Here is a 26,329-nt window from a genome sequence, read left to right on the forward strand (position 1 = left end):
TCTTTACAAATAGATCCTTCCGAGAACTATTCAATTGCATTATGGGAAATGTAGGATTCAGTGTTTTTGGGGCTTGACTAATAGTAGGGACTAAAGGTCAGGATACCTTGGACTCTGTTGCTTCAGTTTTGTCCGTTCTTTTTTCAACTGCAGCATCTTTTAGTCCTCGACTTAGAGCTGCTTCTTCTTCTCTCTCACTCATTTTAACTTGGTTTTATTTCATTTAATCAGGTTTATTATCTTCCAAAAGTACAACGTTGTTTGTCATTTTACCAAAGTTTTGAAAGTAGATGTATGAAAAAAAAGTCACGAAAAAGTACAATATAAAATCTCTCTCTTATTAATGTTCACAGAGCCCATCTCAAGTGCTATAGTCAGCGGTCCGACTGCCACCCTCATCGCCGGCAACAGCACGGCCAGCCTCAGCTGCCAGGAGACGGGCGGCACCGTGGAGACCAGAACCTGGCTGAAAGACGGCAACGCTCTGTCTGCTGGCGGTCGCCAGGTGTTCTCCGCCGACAAGAGGTCATTGATGATCAAAACGCTGGAGAAAGAGGACAACGGAGAGTACACGTGCCAACTCACCAACTCCGTCAACAGCGTCAAAGCCTCCTACAAGATGGTGGTCAACTGTGAGTGTTTTGCTTTGCTGACAGACGGTGACGCAGGGTTTTACGGTTTTACACTGCGAGCCGTTTATGGCCGTGTATTCGTTTGTCTCGGCACTGATTTATTTGTATAGCTCTTTTATTTCCAGAAGTTATTTAGAGGTCCATAAAAATGGTTCACGGCAATAAGCGGATATGTGACCCATGTGTAGAGATTATAAGGTAAACAGAAAAATATGAATTGACTCTGCATGTGGTGATTCTTTATTGTCATACAGTAGTGACAAGAATAATTACATCCTTTACATCATCCTCTGTTTCACCTCCAGACGGTCCTGACCCAGCTGTGGTCACGGGTGATAGGGCCGTAGAGGTGACAGAGTCAGTAAAGCTCGACTGCTCCGCCGCCTCCGTACCTCCCGCAAACTTCACCTGGAAGTTCAACGGCAGTTTGACCAGTGTCAAAACGGCCCAGTATCTGATCGAGAAGGCTCTCTACAAAAACACCGGAACGTACATGTGCGAGGCGCACAACGACGTCACTGGCAAGACCACCACGTACACCCACACCCTGTCCGTCAAAGGTGAGCTCCTAAGATGTCCTCCTTCAGAGAGGATGAACTCTTTGGGTTCACGTATCAGGCTGCAACACCTTTCTCTTTCAGGAACACGTCCAAAGTTTAAGTTCATGAGATAATACATCTTAAGCTAAGGAGGGCATCGCTGTCAGGTTTCTGCTAATGCATGTTAACATGCAGTATGCTGGAGGAATTCAACATGTTAATTGTAGCCGGAGGCCCAGTAACTATATTCTGGCATATATAACTCCTAACATACTGTATGTCAATGCATTATATTATCTAATATCTCTTTGTCATGCAACAGAGGAATAAATGTGATATCAATTGGAGCCTGTAATTACCTGTAACCTCTCCTAGACAAGTGAGATGAATGTGTAGCACAGATGCCGTGGTCAGGTCTGAAAACAAGCAGCAGCAGCTTCCCGGTTTCGTTCTCAGGATCATCTCGTGTTGAAATGTGGCTCTTAAAGTTATGCAGATAACTTGTGACATGTGGATGTGCAGCGATCACTTCTGCAGAAGTTGCTTCTTGCCACCTGCAATCAGATGGAGTTGTATATTAATGTCCTTCCTGTGGTTTCTCTTCTGAGACATGACGTCTGTAAACATGGCAGCAGTTTGCACACAATGTAACTTCTGTTTCTGTTGATTGAATGTCAGGACATCCCACTGCATGCTTTAGATTTAAGTGCATTTACATTGAAGCATTCCCTCCCAGCAGGATTTAAACATCTTGTTGTTGTTGTTTCGTAGAGGAAGGAGCGTTGGATGAAGGTCTCTCAGACGGAGCCATCGCTGGAATCGTCATCGCTGTCCTCGTCGCTCTCGGTGCCGCCATCGGCCTAATCATGTACTGCAGACAGAAAGTACCGTAAGTGCTCTGCTTTCTCTCGGTCTCGATCAGAACACGGTGACAGACGGAGGAGCTGTGGTTTCTCTGTGGAGCTCTCTCACAAAGCTGCTCTTGGTTTGCAGGTGAACCTCCTGACTGGAGGTTGTAGGCTGCAAAACCAGTTCCCAAGTGGGATCTTGGCTGAGAGTTTTTTTTGTTTGACTTTGGCAACATGAGAATCAATGTCACATTGTCCATTTTGTAAAGTTACAGAATTGTCACACACGCTCGCTGATTCCCATCATAAAAGGGGAGTTTCAGAAGAAAGATGCACTTTGTTTCAAGCACACAGAGGCTTTTACTACAAGGTTGTGTTATCTCGGAATGTTTTCAGGTGTTTCTTTTTCCAAGTTGTGCTCCGGTCTTCCTGTTTTTTTTAATATTTATTTAGGTAGTTAATGATTGCAAAGCACTGCCTCCTCTACGCTTGTTCTCTGGTGTAAAATAGCAGATTTCCCTTCATTGGAACAAAGAAACCAAACCAGGAAAATCCGACCCGGGAGTGTTTTCCGTCATACTCTTTGTCACGGAAAAATGTTTCTTCATTTCTTTACAGCTAAAAGCTTTGTTGTTAGTTTATTTGCTGCCGTTTCTCCATGATTTCATGCTTCAGTGTTAAAATATACAAATACGTGTGTGTGTGTGTGTGTGTGTGTGTGTGTTTTATCTGACCCTCTTTATTTAAGTGTGTGTGTGTGTGTGTGTGTGTGTGTGTGTGTGTGTGTGTGTGTGTGAAGCATATCTGTCCTTTTCTCTGTTTGTGTGTCTGTATGAATTCTTGTCAGCCACTTCATGACCTTCTAGGAAATTCTCCTCATTCCTCTCACGCCTTGACATCTTGCAACATGTCAGACTGAAGTAATAACACACTTATACACACACACACACACACACACACACACACATGCAAATACATGCAGACACTCCGTCGAGCTGCCACGCCCTTCAACACTTTTGCAGTAACTGTCACAGAAACACCCATACTTCACTACATACCTTCTGTAACGCCTTTTGTTGTGTTGAAAATGTCTCCAAACAGAATTCAGGTCTCGTATCTACGGGGCGTGTTTAAAAAACAAAAGACAAACGGCGATTCAGGACATTCGACTCCAATGTCTTCGCAGATCTGTTGCTGAAAGTGTTTTGGCTTTTCTTTTCTTTTCTTAATGACTTCAACTTGTGAAAAGATGTCCCGTTGTGAGATCATTTCAACGTTTTCCACACAAATCAGAATTTTGTAGAATCTAATGTCATTTTACGTGATTCTAGACTCAGCAGCATCAACTAGAAGAACCTTTTATTTAATCAAAAGAGATGAGAGACATGAGACATTGGAGACGAACTACAATTGGACTTAAAATGAAGACATGAGTCCCTAAAGACTTGATTTAAATCTGTGCGACCTTTTAACGCTCAAAGCGTTGACCTCGAGTCTCTAACGCTGATCCTTGATGACATTTGTACAGGAGATGAACTTTTATAACTTGTTTAAGTGATATCAAAGCTTACAGTTATGCATAATTAAGGGCGTTTGTCCAGCATTCTGTTTTACTAAAAGAAACTCTCTGGAGGGCACGTTTAGTTTTAAGCCCGTTAGCCAAAATTAGCATGCCAGTTTACATCCCAGTTAACGTGAATTCCCGATGCACATTGCTAAAAAACAAAACAAAAAACAAGATGGCGTTGGAAGAACTTGCTTTCAGATAAAAACGAGGCTTGTGAAGACACTCGACTTGAATAAAGACGGCGCTGCAGCCACATGCAGCAGCAGAGCGTTACGATCAGATTACATCCTTTCTGAAGAAAGGTGCGTGTCTTTTCTAGACAGCATCAGTGATGCAATGCTGCACCACATCCTGTCAGATTTCAACATGATGTGCAGCGCAGCCGGAAGCTAGCGTCCTGAAACAAATAGCAAACCGACGAGTCAGTGACAGACGCAGCCTCCTGACACCAACACGCTCCCCCGACTGGGGCAACTTGGAACCGAGAGTTTGCAGCTCAGTTTGTCGACACGGGTCACAGGAAGTTTAAATCCAGAGACTTTTACCTTTTCCTTCTTCTTCTTCTTCTTCTTCTTCTTTTTCCTCTTTTTCTGGGACTCATGCTGTGTTCTTAGTAAGGCAAGGCAAGTTTATTTGTATAGCACATTTCAACAACAAGGTAATTCAAAGTGCTTCACATAAAACCATTAAAAGCATCAAAACATGAGGCAAAAGAAAAGGAGATTTAAAAACAGTAACTGTAACTCTTAATACATTTTAATACTATTTCTGGCCTGATGAGGTTTGGCAAACGATATTTAGTGAATCTAAAGGTCTGCCTGTTTTTAAATTTATTAAGCCCAAACTATTATTTTTGCATCCACATGTCTGCGTGACTTATATTTCATCATGTGCTCATATCCCCGAGGGTCTGCGTGGACCACTTGGACCCATTTCACAGCAGCAAAACGTGTGAATATATCTGTGGAGGCATGAGGCCCAATTTTGGAGCGTATTTGGCCGCTCAGCTTGCAGCTTTGACTCTCGAGTGTTGAGCTGTTTCGTCTTGAGCTAGCACTCTTCTTCTTCTTCTTCTTCTTCTTCTTCTTCTTCTTCTTCTTCTTCTTCTTCTTCTTCTTCTTCTTCTTCTTCTTCTTCTTCTTCTTCTTCTTCTTCTTCTTCTTCTTCTTCTTCTTCTTCTTCTTCTTCTTCTTCTTCTTCTTCTTCTTCTTCTTCTTCTTCTTCTTCTTCTCTGTGTTGCTCTGCAGCGATGTAGCCGACCAATCGTCCCAGCTCACCCTGCAACAAAACCAGTTGGTGTAGAAAAGCATTGACGTTCCTCCCCACAGACTGTAGATAAGAAGAGGACGTAGTCATAGCGGCTTCACTCATTGGTTTGTGGACGGATGTTTTGAAGATTTAAGTTTGCCGATTTCGCCGTTGCCATGTCTTTTTTTGTCCGCAAACGATGAACGGAAGTGACCATATGTGGACTGAGGAGGAGTGACGTAGAGACGCCGTATACGTCTCTGGTAGAGACCTGTCAATCACCGTGTAGCCCCGCCCTAAAGCATCCCCTGCTTTATGGTCTGTGTGACTCTAAATGGACCATAATGTACTAAATGAACATCATGCTGTATTGAAGAAGACTTGAAACTAGAGATTGAGACCATAAACTCATGTTTACAATGTTTACTGAGGTAATAAATCAAGAGAGAAGTAGAGTCATTTTCTCATAGACTTCTATACAACCAGAGGAGTCGCCCCCTGGTGGTCAGCTGCAAATACTCGTTGAGACTTTGATTGATATTTTAGGTTGTTATGTGTTTCTCACCAAGCTACAGAGTAACGTTTGTGTTTCTAATCATTTTTGAGAGAATTTTTGCTGATATTTTCTAATGAAAAGTTTCAGCAGAAGATATTTATTCTCAGCCTTGAAGACATCGTGGAGGAAACCCTCTTTGTATAATATCCCCTCCCCCCCTTTTACTTCCTCTTCTGTCATTCAAGCGGGACGCGATGATCACCGAGGTCACCAGGTGTCAGGTAGAGCTGGTTTTCAGCTTTAGAGCACCTCTCGGGGCCCCGGAGGCCCAACGGATGATTGACTCGTCTGTCCCTTTGTCACTTTATCTTCATCGCCGTCATCGTCACTGTTAGCAGGCGTCAACACTGGTGACGGGAAGCCTTTGTTCTGCAGCGGGCCTCCATGTTGGGTGTTGTGGGTTGGAGGTGACCGCCTCAGGCAATGGTTCAGGATTCATTTTAGACATTTTGAATGCTGAGAGGAGTTCTTGCTCTTTATGTTCCTTGTGTGTGGAGAACCGGTGCAGGTGGTGCAGAGTTACAGGTGGTGCAGAGTTACAGGTGTAGTTTTTGCATTATTTAAGGAGTCAAATCAGCAAACATGCTGCCACGTTAGGGGATAAAATAAACTCTGTGTTGGCTTCCAGCAACAGGTTTTTATTGAAAACACGGCGTTGTTGTCCTGAAGATCTAAAACTAAAACCGGTTCACTTCAGGTCACAACAGCAACACACACCTGTTGTACGGGAGAAGGATCCCGAGTAAAGATCTCGTCCTCTGATAGTCGAACAGGAGCCCGCATGAACTTTAGGTAAAGAAGAGGAATTAGCCGACACGCACTAAAACCACCGACACAAAACATGCCGATCCGTCTGATAAAACCTGGTGTGAGGATTTACAGTCAGGACCAGAATCCAACAACGGCCCCTCAGAGAGCAGCTCCCCTTTCCAGCATGTCCTGTAGAACCTGCTTTAGGATCAACGTGTCGTGATTCAGGAAGTCATCATCACTGGTTTTCTCCACAAACTCCGACCTCTAGAACCAGAACAGCACCTACCTGCAGCGCCTCGTCACTGGTTACAGATGTGCACCAGCTGTGACCAGTTCACCAGTTCAAAGAGCTTTTTCATGCTTTTATCTGACTCGTTTTTTAGAATATGAAGAAATACAATCAAGTAATTGAGTAAGTGATTCAAATAAGTACAACTTTATGTGGCAGAAATGTGCTTTTGTTCTGTTCATTATGACACAAACTCCTCAAAACTCTTTTTTTTGTGCCTAAAAGTGAGTAGAGAAACCAGTCGACTCAGCAGTTTGGAGACGTTTGCCTGTTTGTAGCGTCTACATTTATTCACTGAACACAAACTTTGATTTGATCTTGAAGGAAGAAATGACTCGACTTCAGCCTGTAATTCATCTCGTGGTTGTTTGGGTAATTTGTTGCATTGAACTCTGGAGATAAAAGCTTTATTCTGAAATAATTACAGGGAACACGTTGAACACGACAACTGCTGAGATGTATATCGGTGGTAACCAGTATTTGGATGATTTTATGTTTAAGTGAACTGGAAAAAAGCTGCTTTGCTGCTACTTTAAACTACTTTTCTTTATCTGTCAGAGCTCCTTCAAACTAATATGATTTAAAATAGAATCTTCTCTTCATGCTGCGTTCAGAAAAACAAGCTGCCAGCTGGGAAAACCCATTCACGTCACACCCCTCGGTCATAATTACAAGTTAGATATCGAGGATTTTTAGTTGTTTCACATCTCCCACCCAGCGTTAGTCGCTCCAGAGATGACGAACATGCCACCAAATGTCTTCTATCCTCAGACATCCAGACTCTTTTATGTTCGGTTGATTTTTTTTGTCATGTTTTAAACCAGTAATTTACTCCAACGCTCCAGCGTCTCACCTGCTCAGTGTTTGTTTTTTATACAGAAGAAACAAGCGGTCAGGATTCTTTCCATAAAGTTCTCCAACGACCTTTGACCCCGGCTGCCTCTTCTTTCAATAAGCTCCGTCGTGTTTGTGAGAACGAGCCGCGTCGTTCTTCAGGGCGAGGCCTGCGTACCCGAGAATGGCAGGAATGTCAGCGTCATGTCTGCACTCGTCTTCTCTCTACGTTTGTGTCGCTGCTCCGTTAAACTTTAACCCTTCAAGCTTCTCTTCTCTTTCCACTTCTGTCTTTTTAAATCAAGCCTTCGGTCGGTTCTTCCTTCTTCTCATTTGTCTGAGCTCTCTCCAACAGAAAGTCGGTGATGGTTTTGTTAAAGAACAAAAGAGAAAAGTGGGTTTAAAAGGTGCAGGATCACGAATAAAAGGTAGAATACATGAGGAAAAAACACATCTTTATTTAAAGCAACACGTAGTAACTTTTGAGAGAAGAAATGACTCACACGATGACACATAACAGACCTAGAGGATCCCCAGAGACGAGGAACCTCTGAGGGACCAGGATCTAAATTAGGTTCTGGGGTCCTTTAAACCCACAAGAAGATCCTGGTTTGGTGGTAGTACTTTCTGAAAGTAAAGTTTGCAGGGTATCTGATTGCTCAAACACACTCGTGTACCGCTTCATTCATAAAACAAGGAAGTCCTCGAGTACGGATTTAGGAACATTTTAGGACGAAAGGAGAACATTTCTCTTTGTTTGATGACATTAGAACTAAAGTTATACTTTGCTGTTTGCTTCCTGAAAGAGAGAGAGAGAGAGTTATTTTCTGATAGTTTCACAAAAAGCACAAATAAATAGCCATCAATAGCCGGGAGCTTCTTGGTGGAAACGCAGCTGTTAGTTGGTCTGCTGTGACCAGTAGCTTACGGTGGCTAATGCTAAGCTAGCACCCTCTGCTGTGTAACTATGATGCCCTTCCTCTCATTATGGCACTATTACTCTACGTGGTAGCGTCTTACGTTTTATCATCTCCACTCATGAATTATCATTACGTCCGTAATATTTGAAGACATTTTCCCAGAATCCTAAGAGGCGTCTTTCAATTATTCATTTTTTATTTTTTTATTTGACTAACGATTAATTTGTTAATCGACTATTTGCTGCAGCGCTACAGACAGTGAGCTGCAGCATATTATGCTATGATTATTCTATATATTCATGTTATTATTGTGAATAATAAGTAAATGATCATTTTGTTATCATTTACTTATTATTGTGACATTTTAACTATATTTAGGTGAGTTAGGCTTTTCTGCCTCCGAAAGAATATTTATATGATCATATTTATTTATATGATCATATAAATAAATATGATCATATTTATTTACATAATTACAGGAAGAAGCAGAACACGTGAACATATATTGTGCAAATAAACTAATTCAATAAATAATAAGAGCATTTTTTGGATGCTGTCAGTCACTAAACAATGAAGTGAGGAAGATCAACAAACACGGCTCCTCTGACATGTTGTGAACTCTTTAACTTTTTAAAGTGACTAAATAGCATCAAAGATCATCACCTCTTCTCTCTGTCCTCCTCACGTATCAACGGCCCCAAAACAAATGTGTCGCAGTTTCTGTGATGAGGTTCAGTGACTGAACAGAAAGGCGACGCTGGTGTTTGTTCATGAAGAGTAAACGCAGCTCTGATATGTTGCAACTCTTCAATCCGTCAGAATGTAAAGCAGAAACTCGCTGTTTAAATGTGCTAAACGTAGCAACGTCATGCTAATGTGACCCAAACCTTTATTTAGTCTCAACAAAAATGCAAATTCTGTTCTACGTTGAGACCACAAAGCATCATAACGATCAATCTGTTGTCTTATTTCTCTTAAAATAATCCTGAAACTTCCCGAAACGCTCTGAAATTCAACATTTGTGTTTGTTAAGGAGCTAAAATGTAGTTTCAACGTCCGTGAACAGGAGCTGGTTCGTGAAAGTTTAAATTTGAAAGAGATTAGAAAAGTTTAGATTAACAGCAGCAGCTTACATGTGTACAGTTTGATTGTGCAACCTTTCACCTTCTGTGTGTGTGTGTGTGTGTGTGTGTGTGTGTGTGTGTGTGTGTGTGTGTGTGTGTGTGTGTGTGTGTGTGTGTGTGTGTGTGTGTGTGTGTGTGTGTGTGTGAGAGATATCATCCTGAACGCATGTCAGTGAATCAACAAACCACCGAAATTCATTTACAAAGTTGTCGTGGGCCAATAAATTAAAGCTCCACATGTTACATGTTATATCGGTTTGAACTATTTGATCTCGTTTATTCTCCGTGTTCGTATCATCTAAACCGTACACTGTGTCACAGGTTGTGTGACGACCCGCGTGTCCTAATCTCTGTTTCCTGTCGTGTGCTTCTGTCCTCAGGGTCCAGTCACCGTACTAAAGGAGCTGCTGCACACAGCTGGTGAGTCTCTTTACAACCAGCAGAAGAAAGTCAGATCTCATTCATATTAATTCTATCATATATTATTTTATATCATAATATATGTTAACTCAAGAAAGTGAACACACCTTTTTTCTGTCTGAGGCGTGCATGTGTGTGTTCACGTGTGTGTGTCGAGATGGTAGCCACCGAGGCTGCCTCCACTTGGTCGAGCAAACAAAGAGTGTGTGTGTGTGTGTTATGTGTGATGTATATGTGTGTGTGTATGAGATAAGACTGTTGATTTAAAATGGAGTCACACACACACACACACACACAGTCTGGTGTCTGAGCCCAGCAGCAGCTTCCTGCTTCTACCTGCAGCTTTTTCAGCTGTTTCTCTTTGATCTCCGACACGAGACCAAAGACTCAGAGACCGGAATCGGAGAAGAAACCCTTTTGAAGCTGAGAGCTTCCTGAAGAGTGGAGAGTAACACGGAGGGCTACTCGTTTGATATCTTCCCAAATAATACACATTTTCTCGACCTACCTTTGAATAATATTATATATTGAATATTATGCATTAACTCGGCTACATTGGGAGACTGTATGTTCACTGATAAGGCTGTTAATGATTCCTCACAATCATAGGAAAACTCAAATGTATGTATGTATGTATGTATGTATGTATATGTATATATGTGTATATATATATATATATGTGTATGTGTATATATATATACATACACACACACATACAACCTGCAAGCCCTAAATGGTTCTGGGGATTAATAAACTGGGACTGTTTCATAACCAGTTAAAAACTCCTCGTAGTGACTTAAGTGTAAATGTTAATGAACTCTTGTCCCTCTTCTTTTACACTCAACACAACTAAAGAAGTAAACGATTAGTCGGATACCTGAAGAATATCTGACGTGTGAATCATTAATGACAGTAAAACCTTTTTCTTTAAAGACAAAACAGGTTTAATGTCGACGGGTGTGGCAGAACAACACCAACAGCTCACCAATAAATCGCACTGTGGGTGCAGAAATTCATGTGTGTGTGTGGTGATGACATTTGTGGAGGTACAATGGAAGAATACATATGGCTGCTCTTATTCTGAAAATATCTGATGTCTGCAGCTCTGCTAACATTTCCTTCCTCTCTTCTTCCTCTCTTCTTCAGGAGATGCCGGCCCCAAACATCCGACTATTTTCTTTTCCAATGATTCATCTGTGCAGCCGGGAGCAGCGTCCAGTTGGATGCTTTTGCCGAACCAGATTTCCCATCATCCCTCTGGATTCTATCACAGTTTGGATTATCAGCTGGAATCTTCAGTTTGTTCCTTTTTAAAATTTTTATTTTTAGCTTTTTTGTCACCTTCACCATAAACTCGTCCACCATCACGGGATCTTCTTCTTCTTCTTCTTCTTCTTCTTCTTCTTCTTCTTCTTCTTCTTCTTCTTCTTCTTCTTCTTCTTCTTCTTCTTCTTCTTCTTCTTCTTCTTCTTCTTCTTCTTCTTCTTCTTCTCCTTCTCCTTCTCCTTCTCATTCTCATTCTCATTCTTCTTCTCTTCCACCTGGCGTTTAACAAACGTCCCTCACCTTTTGTCCGGCTCGCCGCTTCCTGAAGGAAACCAAAAACACAGAGAAACTGTGCGACAGAGACGTTTCCTGGACTAAAGCTGACGGACTGACGGTTACGATGAGAGAGTCTCTTGATCCTCCTGGAAACCCGAGGAGGAAACACACACGCACACACGTACACACGTACACACGCACACACGCACACACGCACACACGCACACACGCACACACGTACACACGCACACACGTACACACGCACACACGCACACACGTACACACGCACACACGCACACACGTACACGCGTACACGCGTACACACGCACACGCGTACACACGCACACACGCACACACGTACACACGCACACACGCACACACGTACACACGCACACACGTACACACGCACACACGCACACACGTACACACGCACACACGTACACACGTACACACGCACACGTACACACACGCACGCGGAGGCCACACACGAAGACATTCAGGATTCTGGGTTTTAATCTGAAAAAAAGGGTTTCTGTGGTTTGATTTATCTCACCCTCTGTGCCAGGTGGGTGGAGTTTCCCCGGTTGAGGGGGGGGGGGGGGTGCTTCAAGTGCAGTGGAGGATTTTAAAGTAAAGGTTTTGATGCTTCTCTGCACTTGGCAGCGTTGTTTTTGGAGGACAGGTTGATCCTAAATACCTCAGGGTCTCTGGTGCTCACCAGAAGTCGTTTTAACACATTTAACACGTTGCCAGATTTTCTTATTTTTTTTTACTGATGTTTCTACAAAACTTTATTAGTATTTCTTTCCTTCAACACTACTGAGCTTTTTAATCATTGTTTTACGTGTCTTAATGTTGCTAAAGGAGCTTTAAAAGTGCTTTGCAAACACTAACGACTCAAAATTCTACTAATTTAAACGTTTCTAATCAACTTGTGTGTTTACGTGAACAAAATTACACTTTATTAACTTTCAAATATCTATATTGGCTTCAAAAATTCCAGGAGTGGAAATGGATAAACACACTTCATAATCTCTGCTGTGATTCTGGATTTCTTCGTTTCCTGCTTCATCCTTCTGTCTTTACTGTCCGGATCCTCTTCAGTGTTGGTTGAAGTCGTCCTCTGGAGAATAGAAAGAGGAGGAAGAGGAGAAGGTAAATGTTTAAGACGGCGTAGACAAGATCCAACACGCAGGGACGAGTTGGGGTGGTGAAGGGGAGAGAGAGAGAGAGAGAGAGAGAGATTTGTTGGGGGCGACATACTTTAAGTTTTGGAGGGAAAGTTTAATGAGCTTCAGGGCGGTGCTACTGAGTTTTGTTTTTTAAATCTTATCATTTTTTAAAAATCTAAAGTGGAATAATAAACCTGACTTTCATCTGGAAATGTAAAAGAAACTTTTTTTGTATCATTTTAAGTTCATCTTTTCGCCGGATCACAAATCTTTTCGGGAGTATTTCGTCATCAAACCTTCAGATGAGAATGACCGTGTGTGTTTTTTTTGACTTTTTTGTTGGTGTGGTTTTAGTGCTTCTGTGTGATCTCAGACTCCAACATGCACTGATTCTCCGGTGAGATAAGTATTTATTTTTGTTTAGAAAAAAAAGAAACCTTGATAACTGGAGCTGAAGATCAGAGCCGGTCTGCAGATCACGCATTCAAAATCTCACTCGCTCTTTTGTGTGTTACTTTTCAGTCTGTGAGTTTTTTTACCCTGAACTCGACGGTTGAAGATGCTCAAAGTGAATCTGAAAAGTCTTAAAAAAACACAAGGTGTCGTTTTCGATATATTTATCGAACACAGTTTGTGAAAACACACGGCACAGAATGTACCAACACAGTTCTCCCAAACAAGACGCATTCATATGTCTGGAAACGACACAAGCAGCCCTCATTGTAAATAATAGAGATAGAAACTGTCAACAATTTGTTTGTGGCATTCTTTGAAAATATACGTGTTTTCTTTTGTTTCTTGTCATGATTTATTTGTTAAAAAGACCTTTTTGATCTGTCGTTTTGCTAATGTTTACAGAAGCCGCTACAAAATCCATATGTAAAAAATATTAACACAAACGTCCCCAAAGGTGAAATTCATGTCCGATTTGATGTCCATGTAAAGCCATAAAAGTTGTGGAAATATTTTCCAGATTCAGATTTTTTGCCATTTGTTGTGTTTTTATTTGTACAGAAATATTCTGACACATGGAAGCGTCTGTGTAACTGGTTCAAAACCAGGAAACGACCAATCAGAGTCTGAGTAGCTTCAAACCATCCAATCACGGAAGTGTGTGTGTGTGTGTGTGTGTGTGTGTGTGTGTGTGTGTTTCCGTGGAGACCAGGGCGTGGCAGGTGAGGAAGGACATAAAGCCCTCAGCTGCAGATCACTGAAACACAAAACCATCCATCTCAGCAAGTCACTTTGTCTCAGTTTCAGCTTTTAGGTCTTCTTTGTCTACTACTACAACTTCTTATTCTACTACTACAAATACTAATACTTCTACATCTACTACTACTACTACAACAACTACTACTAATACTTCTTCAACTACTAATTATTCTAGTACTATTACAACAACTACTACTACTACTAGGACCACTTCTTCTTCAACTACTAATACTTCTACTAATTCATCAAAACGTTAGTCTATAAAGGAACTCCACCGCGGTCACGTGACTTCACGTTAGTCTATAAAGGAACTCCACCGCGGTCACGTGACTTCACGTTAGTCTATAAAGGAACTCCACCGCGGTCACGTGACTTCACGTTAGTCTATAAAGGAACTCCACCGCGGTCACGTGACTTCACGTTAGTCTATAAAGGAACTCCACCACGGTCACGTGACTTCACGTTAGTCTATAAAGGAACTCCACCGCGGTCACGTGACTTCACGTTAGTCTATAAAGGAACTCCACCGCGGTCACGTGACTTCACGTTAGTCTATAAAGGAACTCCACCACGGTCACGTGACTTCACGTTAGTCTATAAAGGAACTCCACCACGGTCACGTGACTTCACGTTAGTCTATAAAGGAACTCCACCACGGTCACGTGACTTCACGTTAACTCTCACAGACCTTATTTCAGACATCTAACCAGAAACACATCAAGAAAACACTTTGACTTTGAGGGAATGCTGACTCATATCTGGGTTTCAGGACTCATTGATGCAGCTCTCTGTAAACCTTTGAAGAAATGAAGACGAGGACTAAATGTCCTCACTTTCTAAAAATATTCTCTCAAGGTCTAAAACTTTAAATTGGTCCTCAAAAAGACAGAAGTACAACACACAGAATAAGCTGTCTGATTTGTTCCTGTGGGTCAGGTTAATATCCTGATACACACACACACACACACACACACACACACACACACACCATAGAAAACATATGCCTTCATCGTTGTAGTCAGAGACATGCAGAGGAAGATTACTGTGAAAACACTTGTTGACACAGAAACCAAGCGCTCCTATTGCTGCAGAAACACAGGTTAACATATCTGACTAAACGTTCTAAAATGTCACCACAAAGTACGACTGAGACAGTAAAAAAAACTGCGCTAAAACCGGACAAATGTGTTCGTCATAAGAATAGGAGCAGGGTGTTCGGAGCAGCGGCCATCTTTATGTGTACCGTTGTTTCCTCATACAACGGTTTGTGTGATAGCTAACAAAAAGTTACTCATCGTGCGTTTTCCTACAAAACTGCATATTTGTGATCGTTACGTTCATACGGTCTTTTCATAATGAACTCAGTTGGGGTTTAGGCAACAAAACTACTCCGCTAGTTTTAGGAATAGATCATCGTTTGGGTTAAAATAAAATGTTGGTGTAGCATAAAGCATGGTGGAATTTGCCAGCTGATTAGCGAACAGCTAGCTTGGTAATTCCACCATGCTTTAATGCTACACTGAGAAAATGAGCTGAACAGCTGGCTGCTGGTCAGCTGCAGCGCGGGGTCGAGCGGTCCCTCTGCCTCACTCCCCGTCTGGTGCGAGGTGCTTGGTCACCTCTGATGTTATGTAACTGTGCGATCAGAGCTTTATTTTAGACGTGACTGTCACAAATATTCACCGATAAAAACGTTATTCATATTTACATTCGTTTCTAAATGCTTTAAAAACGATTTAACCTTTGTTTCTTTATAATGCATGTCATAATTCTTTGTTTCTTTCTTCTTTCTTTTTGAATCTTGCTTTGGCCACACTTACTGTACGTATCGGTGCGCTTACACGTAGCACACATGACCTGCTGAGGGAAACCCACCTGATTAAACACGTCTTGTGGATTAAGTGAGTCAGTCGCTCCATTCTCCTGACACCTGCGGGTTTAGTGAGATACAACACACCTGCACACACATGCAGAGTCTCTGAGACGTCCTCACGTGACTCTGATTGTGGAACAAGCGTAGCAGGTATGTTTCAATATGAGATGTTTTTTTTTAGATTTAACAGGATGAGCTATTTTTATACCCACAGGCAGGTTTTCAGATGAACTCTAAAAACAAACCTTTACTCTCACGAGCTCATGCAACATGGCCATAGAAACGCCTCACAAACAAGTCGGCATCTGAAAGCAGCTCTTCACGAATTGATTCAACGGAACAGTTTCATTCTAGTTCATCATTCTAGCTCCTGATTCTGTGCTTCAGTGGACTTTTACTTTATAAACCGCGGACGTGCCAATCAAACAAACACCTGAAATGTAAATATGGCAGCAGCATGTTAACCTTTCAGTCTTATCGTCATCACTCACTTGTGAAAAACACAATCATACATGGCAACAGAGTTATTTAGCGTATCATATTTCTCAAAATGTCAAACTTTTCCTTTTAAGAACCACCCGAACCTCAACAACGGAATTTACCTGCAGAAAAACGTTACAGGCGTGTTCCCAATGCAAATCAAACAAACTTCAGTTGTACTTTTTTAAAGTTCAAAAATCAAAAAGCAGGGACCAATGAGAGGCCCGGTGAGAGGTGTGCTCGTCCAATCAGTTGCAGGAGGAGCCGCTTCTTCATCCTACTGTAGTTTGAATGAAGCCAGTTTTGTCAGGTGGGAACCAATGAGAGTAGAGGAAATCCTAGCACAGATTATTACAACAACGGCACTCATTAAACGAGTTTAAACTCAGTCATTCAAACTGTCTTGACATAACAGAAGTCGCCGCTTTAACCTTTGCGTTTCGTTGTGTGTGTGTGTATGTATGTGTGTATGTGTGTGATTCAACACACAAGGTAAAACTGTCAGGACTGAACACGCCTGCAGCATTTAGTCAGGAATGTGTGTTACATCTTGTTGAGTCAATGCTGAGCCATGCAGGGAGCAGAAGAGGGAGGGGGAGGAGGAGGAGGAGGGGGAGGGGAGTCAAACGGGAGAAACATAACCAGAAAACAGTCAACGCCTCCCGTCCGGTTTCACTTCCTGACTACAAACCCTCAACGGTCGACTGTCGTGGTTTCAAGTGAAGTTTTTCGGTAGCCATTGGGTGGCTCATCATGACGTGCGGCTCATGTTCGATTGTAATAACTTCGGTGATCCTCCTTCGGTGACTTTTCCTTTGGCGCCATCATCGGGTCAGGTTTAATGTCAGATACTTTAGTTTATGATCAAATACCTGCAGAACTGGTGACATAGACACTGTGACACTGAAGGTATTTGTGTTGAACATGAGGATGAACAGTAAACTAAATACAAAAATACTTTATTCCTCCCAGGGGGGGGGGGGGGGGGAATTACTGCGTTACAGTTGCTCTTACAAATAAGCACCAGCAGGTAACCCTCTACGTGTGTGTGTGTGTGTGTGTGTGTGTGTGTGTGTGTGTGATTACAGGGTACAGTAATAACAGCCTTGTTCGCTGGAATGGCAGAATAATAACTCGCAGCGAACACTTCCTTTCTCTCTGTTTCACAGGAATGGAAGTTAAGTGAGGACAAATCACAGAAGTCTGCGATGTGTTTAATCTATGAATACAGATGTGACAGCATGCACGGGAAGATCAGAGTCAACGACTCGTTTTCAACTAAAGTCACGTTTTAAATGTTTCTGAATCCACCCGGTGATTTACATAATGTCACAGCTGACTCTCACGAATGGTTTATGACTTTTTATGACATGTTTATGACATACTATACTATGATCATACTATACTAAAAACATACTATTCTGACTTTTGTATGATATACTGTAACTTTGAATCACTTTTTCATGACATATAAGACTTTTATGACTTTTTAATGACATACTAAGCTTTGACCTTTTGTAACTTCTTAACATACTATACTATGACTTTTGTTTTTTTTAACACTTCAATAACTTTAGCATCCCATCATATTATACTATTGTAGTGGACTCTATAAGTCAACAGGACTGGTGGTGGAGTGAGGAGTCAACACAAAGTGTCGATGGGACTCTGATGCTGCTGGTAAGTGAGACCTGTTCCCTTTAAGAGAGGAAGTGTAACGTGTGTGTGTAACGTGTGTGTGATGTGGTAACGCAGTGTCATCGGGGGGTTAAAGGTGATGTGATGTCAGTGCTTTGGAGGTGATGTTTTGTGGGAGTCTGGATGAAACGGTGACTGTGGTGTGCAGCCAGAAAAGAGACGCTTGCTGACTTTGTTAATCCGGCGCTCCTACAGGATACACACAATATACCAATGACTTTAATGACTTTTTAGATTTTTTAACAAAATACTATATTATTAAGTTATTTATAATATTTTATGTTTTTTATGAAATACTATGGCTTTTAATTAATTTATTACTGCATATGACTTTTTTATGTTATACTATACTATGACTTTTTATGTGTTTATTTTACGACAAACCTTTATGGCTTTTAATTTATTTTCTTTGACAGACAAGACCGACTATATTATGAACTTTTAAAGATATACCATAATATACATGATAATAATCATATAATATATGACTATTTTCTGATATAGTATTCTTCAATCAGGAGAGACAAGAAAATGAAGACAAGATATTTGTTTATTATAAACACAGGATAAAGTCTTGACACGGAGTCTTTGGCACTGAGACAAGGAGGCTTGTAGAGGAGCGGTGTCAGCATGGACGCACTGAAGGCAGAGAGACATCATGAGAGGGTAACACATGTAAGCGTGGCGCTGTGCTGTTGGACTGAAGACACCAGCTGATGAAAAGCTGATATCATGACTGACGTCACCAAACTACAGATAGAAGGAGAATAGGGAGAGCGTACATGAGAGGCTCATGGATCAACGCACACTCGAGTTTCATCATGACTTCTTACTTCTTAAGGAAAAAGGAAAAAGTCATAATAAAGTCATAGTGTAGCATGTCGTAGAAAGTATCCTGAACTAGTATACTATGACTTTTTAATGATTTTTTAAAATATAAAATACTTTCGACATGATTAACAATTCCTTTTTTTTATCAGTTTTCATGAAATACTATCACTTCATTAAAAAGTATTTACGATGTGATATACTGTGACTTTTTCACGACTATTTTCCAACTCAAAAGTCACATAAAAGTCAAACTGTAGCATGTCGTAAGAAAGTCATGAACAGGTGATAGTGAAGCATGTTCTAATAAGCTAAGAAAGTCACAGTATAGTAAGTCATAAATATAAATACTATAGCTAAAAGTCATAATATAATATGTAGTAAAAATTCATTAAAAAGTCTAAATGTCGTAAAAACTCACAGCATTTTTTACGACATGTTATACGACTTTTTTTGTCTGCATGTCCAACTATCTCTTTAATCTCTTTAATCTCTTTAATCTATCCATCTATCCATCCAGTATGTGAGCGGTTACCTGTTTCCAGACTCTGGCGATGTATTAATCCTTGATGGAGGGCAGTCTGGCACCAAACATCTCTTTTTAGATCCAACGGTCCATTGTAGTCTTTTGTTTATGTTTAAGAAACATGAGCGCTTCCACAGCAGACCATGTTGTTCAGAAGGTGTGACGGTGTGCAGTGAAGGGGTCTCGTCAGATCCACAGCTTTAAAAGCATTTAGTTCTGAGTCCACCGGATGTCAAGCTGTTCAACCTTCCGTCTGTATGCAGACGATGACGACTTGTCAGCGTCCCAAATGAGACCGTTTCTGGAACGAAGGTGTTGAAGTCAGAACAGGATCCTTGTGCATGTCGTCTTTCACTCCTGTGATGTGATGTTTCCTGGAGACCTGGATGATGGGAGCGCCTGAAGCAGGAGAGGACTCCAGTAATCTGATGAAGGGCCACGCCATCTGGGCCGGATGCTTCACTTTCCTTCTGTCTGCGAAAGAGAAGATACACATCTGATTCTAGACACAGGCCGACTACACTTTATCACTTGTTCTCAGACAAGCTAGTTAAGCTCTTCTCCAGGTTATACTTAACTATGACTTTTTACCACTGTTTATTAGGACCTAGTACACTGTTACTCTTAAATGACATACTATACTTTGATATTTTTTTATTTGTATTGACATATACTGAGCTTCACGTGACGTCTTTTTTTATTACATTCTATGACTTATGATTTTCTATTGATTTTTTTATTTGACTTTTTTATGAGTTTACTTATCAACACACTTCTATGCACACGCACACACACACACACACACACACGTCCAGAAATATGAAAGAGGAATGCATTTAATCTCCAGGTTGTGAGCGATTTGTCCTGACTTGACATCCTGTAACTGACGGGAATGAAACGATGGTTAATGGCGGTTGATCCGTTTGTATTGACCTTTAGTGAAATGTCACATTGTTTGGAGGATTAAGGAATCAAAAACAGGAAACAGCAGAACACACCTCCAAACTCAGGATGGGCATCTCCTCTAAAGAGCTGAAGGCCTGTTGCTGCCAGGCTCGCTCTAATTGTTGGAAATATTTTTGCGGTAACTCATTCTTTGATTCAAATGTCAGTTTCTGTGTCGAAAGGGAAAAAGGCACTCCGGATGGATTTAATATTTAGATTTTCTTTGTCTTTCACCACAGTGATTAGTGCAGAATTGACAGAGGAAGGTGAATTGAATGCAGCATGACACTTTTAGTCATTTTAGTCATTAAGATTTCCTTAATCTCTCCATTAATTCCAGATTAGCTTCTGCTGTGTGTGTGTGTGTGTGTGTGTGTGTGTGTGTGCGTGCGAGGAGTTTAAAGAGAGTGATATACCAGATATACTGGCATTGACCGGTCAAGTCACTGGAGGGAAAGAAAAAGAGTAAATCTCAATCACATTTCGCCACAAAATATCTCTATATATGTACATAATGTTGTAATAGTGTTTATTTTTCTTTCTTACTGTTATGTCATAGATTTTGTTCTTATTATAAATGCTTTTATTGTTTCTGTTTTTACCATGTAAAGTGTCTTTGAGTGCCTTTTAAAGCGCTATATAAATAAAATGTATTATTATTATTATAATTAATGGACAAATCTGCACAAACAAGTGACTGAATTAATGTGAATAATAAGAAAATAAATAATAATAATAAAAGTTTGTCCGTCATCCACCGTTATAACCAGTAGTTTTGGTAATGAATCTAAAGTGCATGTGTGTTCTTGTTGTGTCTGTTCTTTGTTCAGAGACAGAAAGCAGCCGGAGGACGACTCTCATCAGTCTGTAAAGAAACACTTTAAAAACACTTTCATCTTCTGTTTCGTTGTTTCGGTAAAAGAAGCAAAAGAAAAAAGATGAAAAAGTTGACTCACTTCACTGAGTATTTAAATAAAAATAATTAATCTCATCATTTTGATTTATTCACATCCCATGTTTTTTGACTTTCAGTATTTCACTGTTAGTTCTTGATTTATTATCTCATTATTCATATTTTTGATTGTTGAACTCTAAAGTCTTCCATAGAGTCACGTCAGCGCTTCATTCACCAGAAAGAGGATGAAGCTCAGATTTACGGGATTGTTGCATCATGTTTCTCCTAAAATAAGTGTCTGATGACAACGTGTCTTTGTCTGTTCATGTCAATAAGTATACGTAAAATGTAACTTTTGGGAGACACGTTAATAAAAAAACAAACTATTAGACAGCTTTGTTCTTATTTGTGCCCTTTTGTGATCAGAGAACCATGTAATTAATCAATTAATTGGTTTGTAAACTGAAAGCTTTGGTTTGTTTAGACAAACTGAACATTGAAAGTGAAAGAGAAGCACTTGTTTCTCACCTCTCTGCATCATTACATTCAGAGTTACCATTTAAAAAGAATTATACTAGAAAAGTACAAAAAGAGCCCAAAACACAGTAGTGCGAGTAAAGACATGATGCTCTGTCAGTACCTCAAACCTACAGTCGGTCTGCTCAGCGGTTTCTTTTTCCCAGCAGCACTGACGACATCACTGCATGTTGAGAAGAGAGGAACACGATCGAGCCGCTCAGCACTTTGTAGACTGGAGAGGAAAACATTTCTTCATGACGGTATGATGAAGCATCTGTGTGATCAGTGTGTCCAGAACCTCACATTGTAGAAAGAAATGTGACAAAATAGGCTGAAATACTTCCTTCTTTTAAGATGAACTCACTCATTCTGGATATTTATTGTAAACTGGTTGAAATAATCTTCATGTTTCAAGAAAAACAGACTTCCAGGACGAAGCATGTTTTTGTATCTATCCTAATCACATCTTTAATATCTATTATATATTACTAAATCTTCTGTTAATCAAAATGACAAAACTCAACCCGTAACTTTCTGATATGTTTTTTTGCCGACTTGTGCAGATTTTACAGCTGGTAGACGTGTTCGTGTTGATCCAACACACATGAGGGAAGAATGTTGCAAAGCAAAACAGCAACGACGACATTCACATGTTTCTCTCTTTGCATGGCGCTACGCTAGCAGTTTCCCCCTGCTTCCAGTCTTTGTGCTAAGCTAGGCTAACCCCTATAGTGATGAAAGCTGTAGATTCACTGTTACACCTGAATATATGAAACATGAAGCATGAACGTCATCCCTGATGTGACCCAGCTGTGTTAACTGTGTTGTCTCCGTCACTCAGCCTTCAGAGATAAATGAGACAGATTAATTCAATCTGAACGTTGCTCACACAAACATTTTGTTCCTCATGAAACTCGTCACTTCCCGAGTGAAACGGAGCGATTGAATCATGTTTCCAGATAAGATGATGTCCTACTTCTCTTATTCATTATGATTTCATTTCTGTTTTGGACTCATTCACAGGTTCAAGTTTGTATTAAATGTGTGAAATAAACAAAATCAACTGACTTAAAGAGGATTTAACATATTTGACATCATGTTCTTTCTTTCACTGCTGTATGTGAGTTTTCTGACTGTCGACCTTGAAAATATGAATAAAGTTCTCTTGATTAGTTCATAAAAAATGTTTTTACACCAGTTGTGTTGTGAGGATCACAGAGACACAACAGAATACTTTTATGTCTTTCAAAACTTTTAATATAAGATGACAGGTGTGATCCTGAACGCAGGTTTAGCGTTGCTTTTACGCTCAACGTTTGAATGCTGCTCAAAGAACAAGATAAAGTCGGCTGAAGTAAACTGTGACGTGATTTGAAGTCGGTACACTGAACTACAGGATTCTGGAGTCATTCAATTTATATTATAATCATAGTATTGTTATTTCATGATAATGAGAGATGTTTTACTTGAAACAAAACTAAATGAGATCAGTATTTATGTGAGCACTGACCTTCACACTGCTCGTCCTCTGGCCTGCAGCGCCCTCTGCTGCTTGTTCCTGGTGTTACATCATCTCCTTCAGACATGAACACAAACCTCTGAACTACCGGATCTCCTGCTTCTGATCTGGAATTAATTATGTGATGCATAAAAAAAGAGTAAAAATAATTAAAGGAATCTGGTCAAAACTACAAAGTTGAAATAGATAAATAAAATAAAATACTAAAACACAAAGACAAGTTAAAGAGTAAAAACCTACACGATGAACAAAAGCTGCGACAAAAACAATAAAACGACATGACAAAATAACAAGACACCAACTAAAAAATACGCTAAATTATCAATCCAAAAAATAGATAAATAATAATAAAAAAATACCCGACGAGAAAATGTAAAAGAGCAAAAAAGACAGAAAATAAATCAATAAAACAATTAATTCAGATTTGCAACTATATAAAAGTCAAATTAATTTTTTTAAGACTATTGAGCTTCAATTTAATTCAATTTCTGAATAAGTTGTGTGAAATATATAAATCAGTAGATTCTTTTAGATGTTTGGTGTCGTCAGCTCCGCACACCTGGACACACCTGAGTGGATGCACAAGGGAAAGGTCAAAGGTCGGGTAAATAAACAACGTCACCAGCTGCAGTATTTTTTGATACATCGACTGTTTTTTTTATTCCAAACGTGTGTCTATATATTGAACATCAGAGGGCTGGTCCCCTACAGTCACCCCACACGTCAATATCAATAATAATGATAACAAGAGAATCATCAGATTAATATCCACCGGTCGTCTCCGTCCTCCTGATGAGCTGAGCACTGCTGGTACAAATCTGAGGGAGGAGCAGAAGAAATACAACAAAACCGCAGACAACGTGATGACAACGGGGTTCATTCATAACCACCAATCAATCACACGCACACACACACACACACACACACACACACACACACACACACACACACACACACACACACACACACACACACACACACACACACACAAAATCATACTTTACATCAACATTCCTGTGCGTTTTTCTCATTTTCATAAACTATTTCTTGGTCTCACTTTCTAAACATTTTATACGGAAAAAATTAAAATTAAAAAAATTATAAAATGAACTAAAACTACAGGCACTGATATGAAATATAAATCTGCTTCCATGAAATAAAAATCTGCTTCCATGAAATAAAAAAAAAAAAGTCCAGTAGTTGATTTACTTTTGGCTCCTCCAGGCGACTGTAAAGCAATTACATGTGGAAATGTCAATATCACCTCTTATGTTGAGCAGTCGGTCGATACGATGCGTCGATGTGTGGATCGGCTGGCGGGTAACTTTTAAACTCTGACATCCCGGCGTGGTGATCGAATCAACATTACATCAATTTAAATTAAAGAGCTCAAGAACTCAAAGTTATAAAGAAATAATACTCTGGAAGTGAAATTACAATCACAAATTTAGTTTTTCTCTTTTGTTTCCCTGTGATGTGTGTGTGCAGCTTTAATACTCATCGAAAATATACACCACTGTACTGAGGGAGTTCCTCTCTTTTTGGGGACTGTTTAAAAAATACTAGATTGGTGAAAATGGGCAAAAAACTTCAAACAACCTCAAAGTCTCAAAATAACACACTGTAACAGTATTGAAATGCTACAAACTGGTTTCACCAATAAAATACAAAACAAAAATATTTCAAATGTTGTACTCCACTTTAAATCTGGAAATTGTCACAATAGCCACCAATTTGCATATTAGAGGAGACATTTTAGTACAATATACAACAATAAAATCTCCCTTCAATACATTATCATTATGTCTAAAGAGACAAATTAATCATTTTTCGTACAGTCCCTTAAAGTTGCCGTTTGACTCCCCAACTCGGATATAGCTGCTACGTCTGGACAGGTTTTGAAGGATCGCAGTTCGACCTGATATTTAGCTGATTTGTATAATTTGTCTGACATCAGTTTCAAAAAATTTCATGTGAGATGTAACTCCCTTTTAGGCAGAAGGAGCTTTTTTGGCTACACGCAATTCTCATGACTTTTGCTTTGAAAAAGCGAAGCAGCAGATGCTTCCTTGTTTGGCGTGTAGCGGTGGTAAGCCGTTAAATTAGTTAGGAAGAGTTCAACATTTTGGAAAATGCACTTATTCTTTCATTCATTCTTTGTGTTTTCAGATGGATATCAATCTCATATGAGGACGTGGATAGCCTAGCTTAGCATAAAGACTGGAAGCAGGGGGAAACAGCTAGCCTAGATATGTCCAAAGTTCTAAAATACACCCACTAACACCCCTGAAGCTCACTGATTAACATGTTGTATCTTGTTTGTTACATCAGCTGTTAGTTAGCTAGGTTGCCACCTCCACCATGCTTTAATGCGACACTGGTTACAGAGGATTGGCCAAAAACGCATGGCGGAATTGGCAGACTGGCTAAGTAGCCAGCTGGTACTCTAGTTAGCTAACTAGCTTACTAATTCCACCATGGTGGAATTAGTAAGTAAGCCAAGTAATTAGCTAGCTGTCCACTGGTAGCTAGCTAGCATGCTAATTCCACCATGCTTTAATGCTACAGAATGTAGTAATGTTTCAGAAAATGAGCTTTCCTACGCTGTGAATAGTGAGTGGATGAAGCATTAAGACCTCACTTCAGTGAATCCGTAACTTGACATAAGTCGTTTAGATAATATAAAAGTTAGCCCGCAACAACAGTCGCAATGTTACACAAAAAAATAGCGTTGATTTGAAATGGAATGTCCATTCTGCTCCTATTTTATTTCTTTGGCTTCTTTTCCTTTTATGGGTTGCCAAACGTCAGAAAAGTCTTTGTGCTACGCTAGGCTAACCAAGTCCGGACTCGCGCTCTTCACTAAACACACAGACATGAGATTGAAACCCATCTCCACATCTAATTTTTGAAAAGAAAGCAAAATGGAGCAAAAATGGTTCATGCCGTAGTCACTGATACTAGTTTCTCATTGGTGGACTGTTGTGTAACCTGACACCTCAAACAAAGATCCAGCCAACAGTTTTAAACAAAAACAATGAACGTCTCCTCCCTGTCTCATTGAGCGCCGTCCTTTCTTGGTGGATTAAATGCTGCATGGAGAAGAAGAACTGGCTCAGCGCAGCTTCGTACACTTCAGGTGAGTATTGACGCGTCAGCTTTGTGGATCACAGCACCGGTTGGTCAGTTTTTTTTCGAGACGTCTGCACAAAACAGCAACAAGGTTGTTAAGAGCTACAACCTGATGATTGACAACTGTACAGCTGCTCTGCTACCGTGTGTGTACGTATGTGTGTGTGTGTGTGAGTGTGTGTGTACAGTCGGTCTCCTTCTATACAAACACCTGGTTCAGTATTCAAACGGTAAGAGAAAGAGTCCTCCTCACTTGGC

At 40.3% G+C, this 26,329-nt stretch overlaps 1 protein-coding gene across 1 annotated transcript in view; it reads left to right on the forward strand.

Moving 5' to 3' along the window:
- Positions 1 to 13,424, forward strand: part of LOC142931630 (cell adhesion molecule CEACAM5-like) — a 22,127-nt gene extending 8,703 nt beyond the window's left edge. The window contains exons 6-10 of the mRNA XM_076075629.1: positions 354 to 632; positions 938 to 1,192; positions 1,943 to 2,060; positions 9,691 to 9,730; positions 10,877 to 13,424. Of these exons, the coding sequence (XP_075931744.1) occupies positions 354 to 632; positions 938 to 1,192; positions 1,943 to 2,060; positions 9,691 to 9,709 (671 nt within the window). The 3' untranslated portion in view covers positions 9,710 to 9,730; positions 10,877 to 13,424. The remainder of the gene's footprint in view (positions 1 to 353; positions 633 to 937; positions 1,193 to 1,942; positions 2,061 to 9,690; positions 9,731 to 10,876) is intronic.
- The last annotated feature ends 12,905 nt before the right edge of the window (positions 13,425 to 26,329 follow it).

Source organism: Anarhichas minor, unplaced genomic scaffold, assembly GCF_050575085.1.
Source record: "Anarhichas minor isolate MPS153535 unplaced genomic scaffold, ASM5057508v1 ptg000053l, whole genome shotgun sequence".
NCBI lineage: Eukaryota > Metazoa > Chordata > Actinopteri > Perciformes > Anarhichadidae > Anarhichas > Anarhichas minor.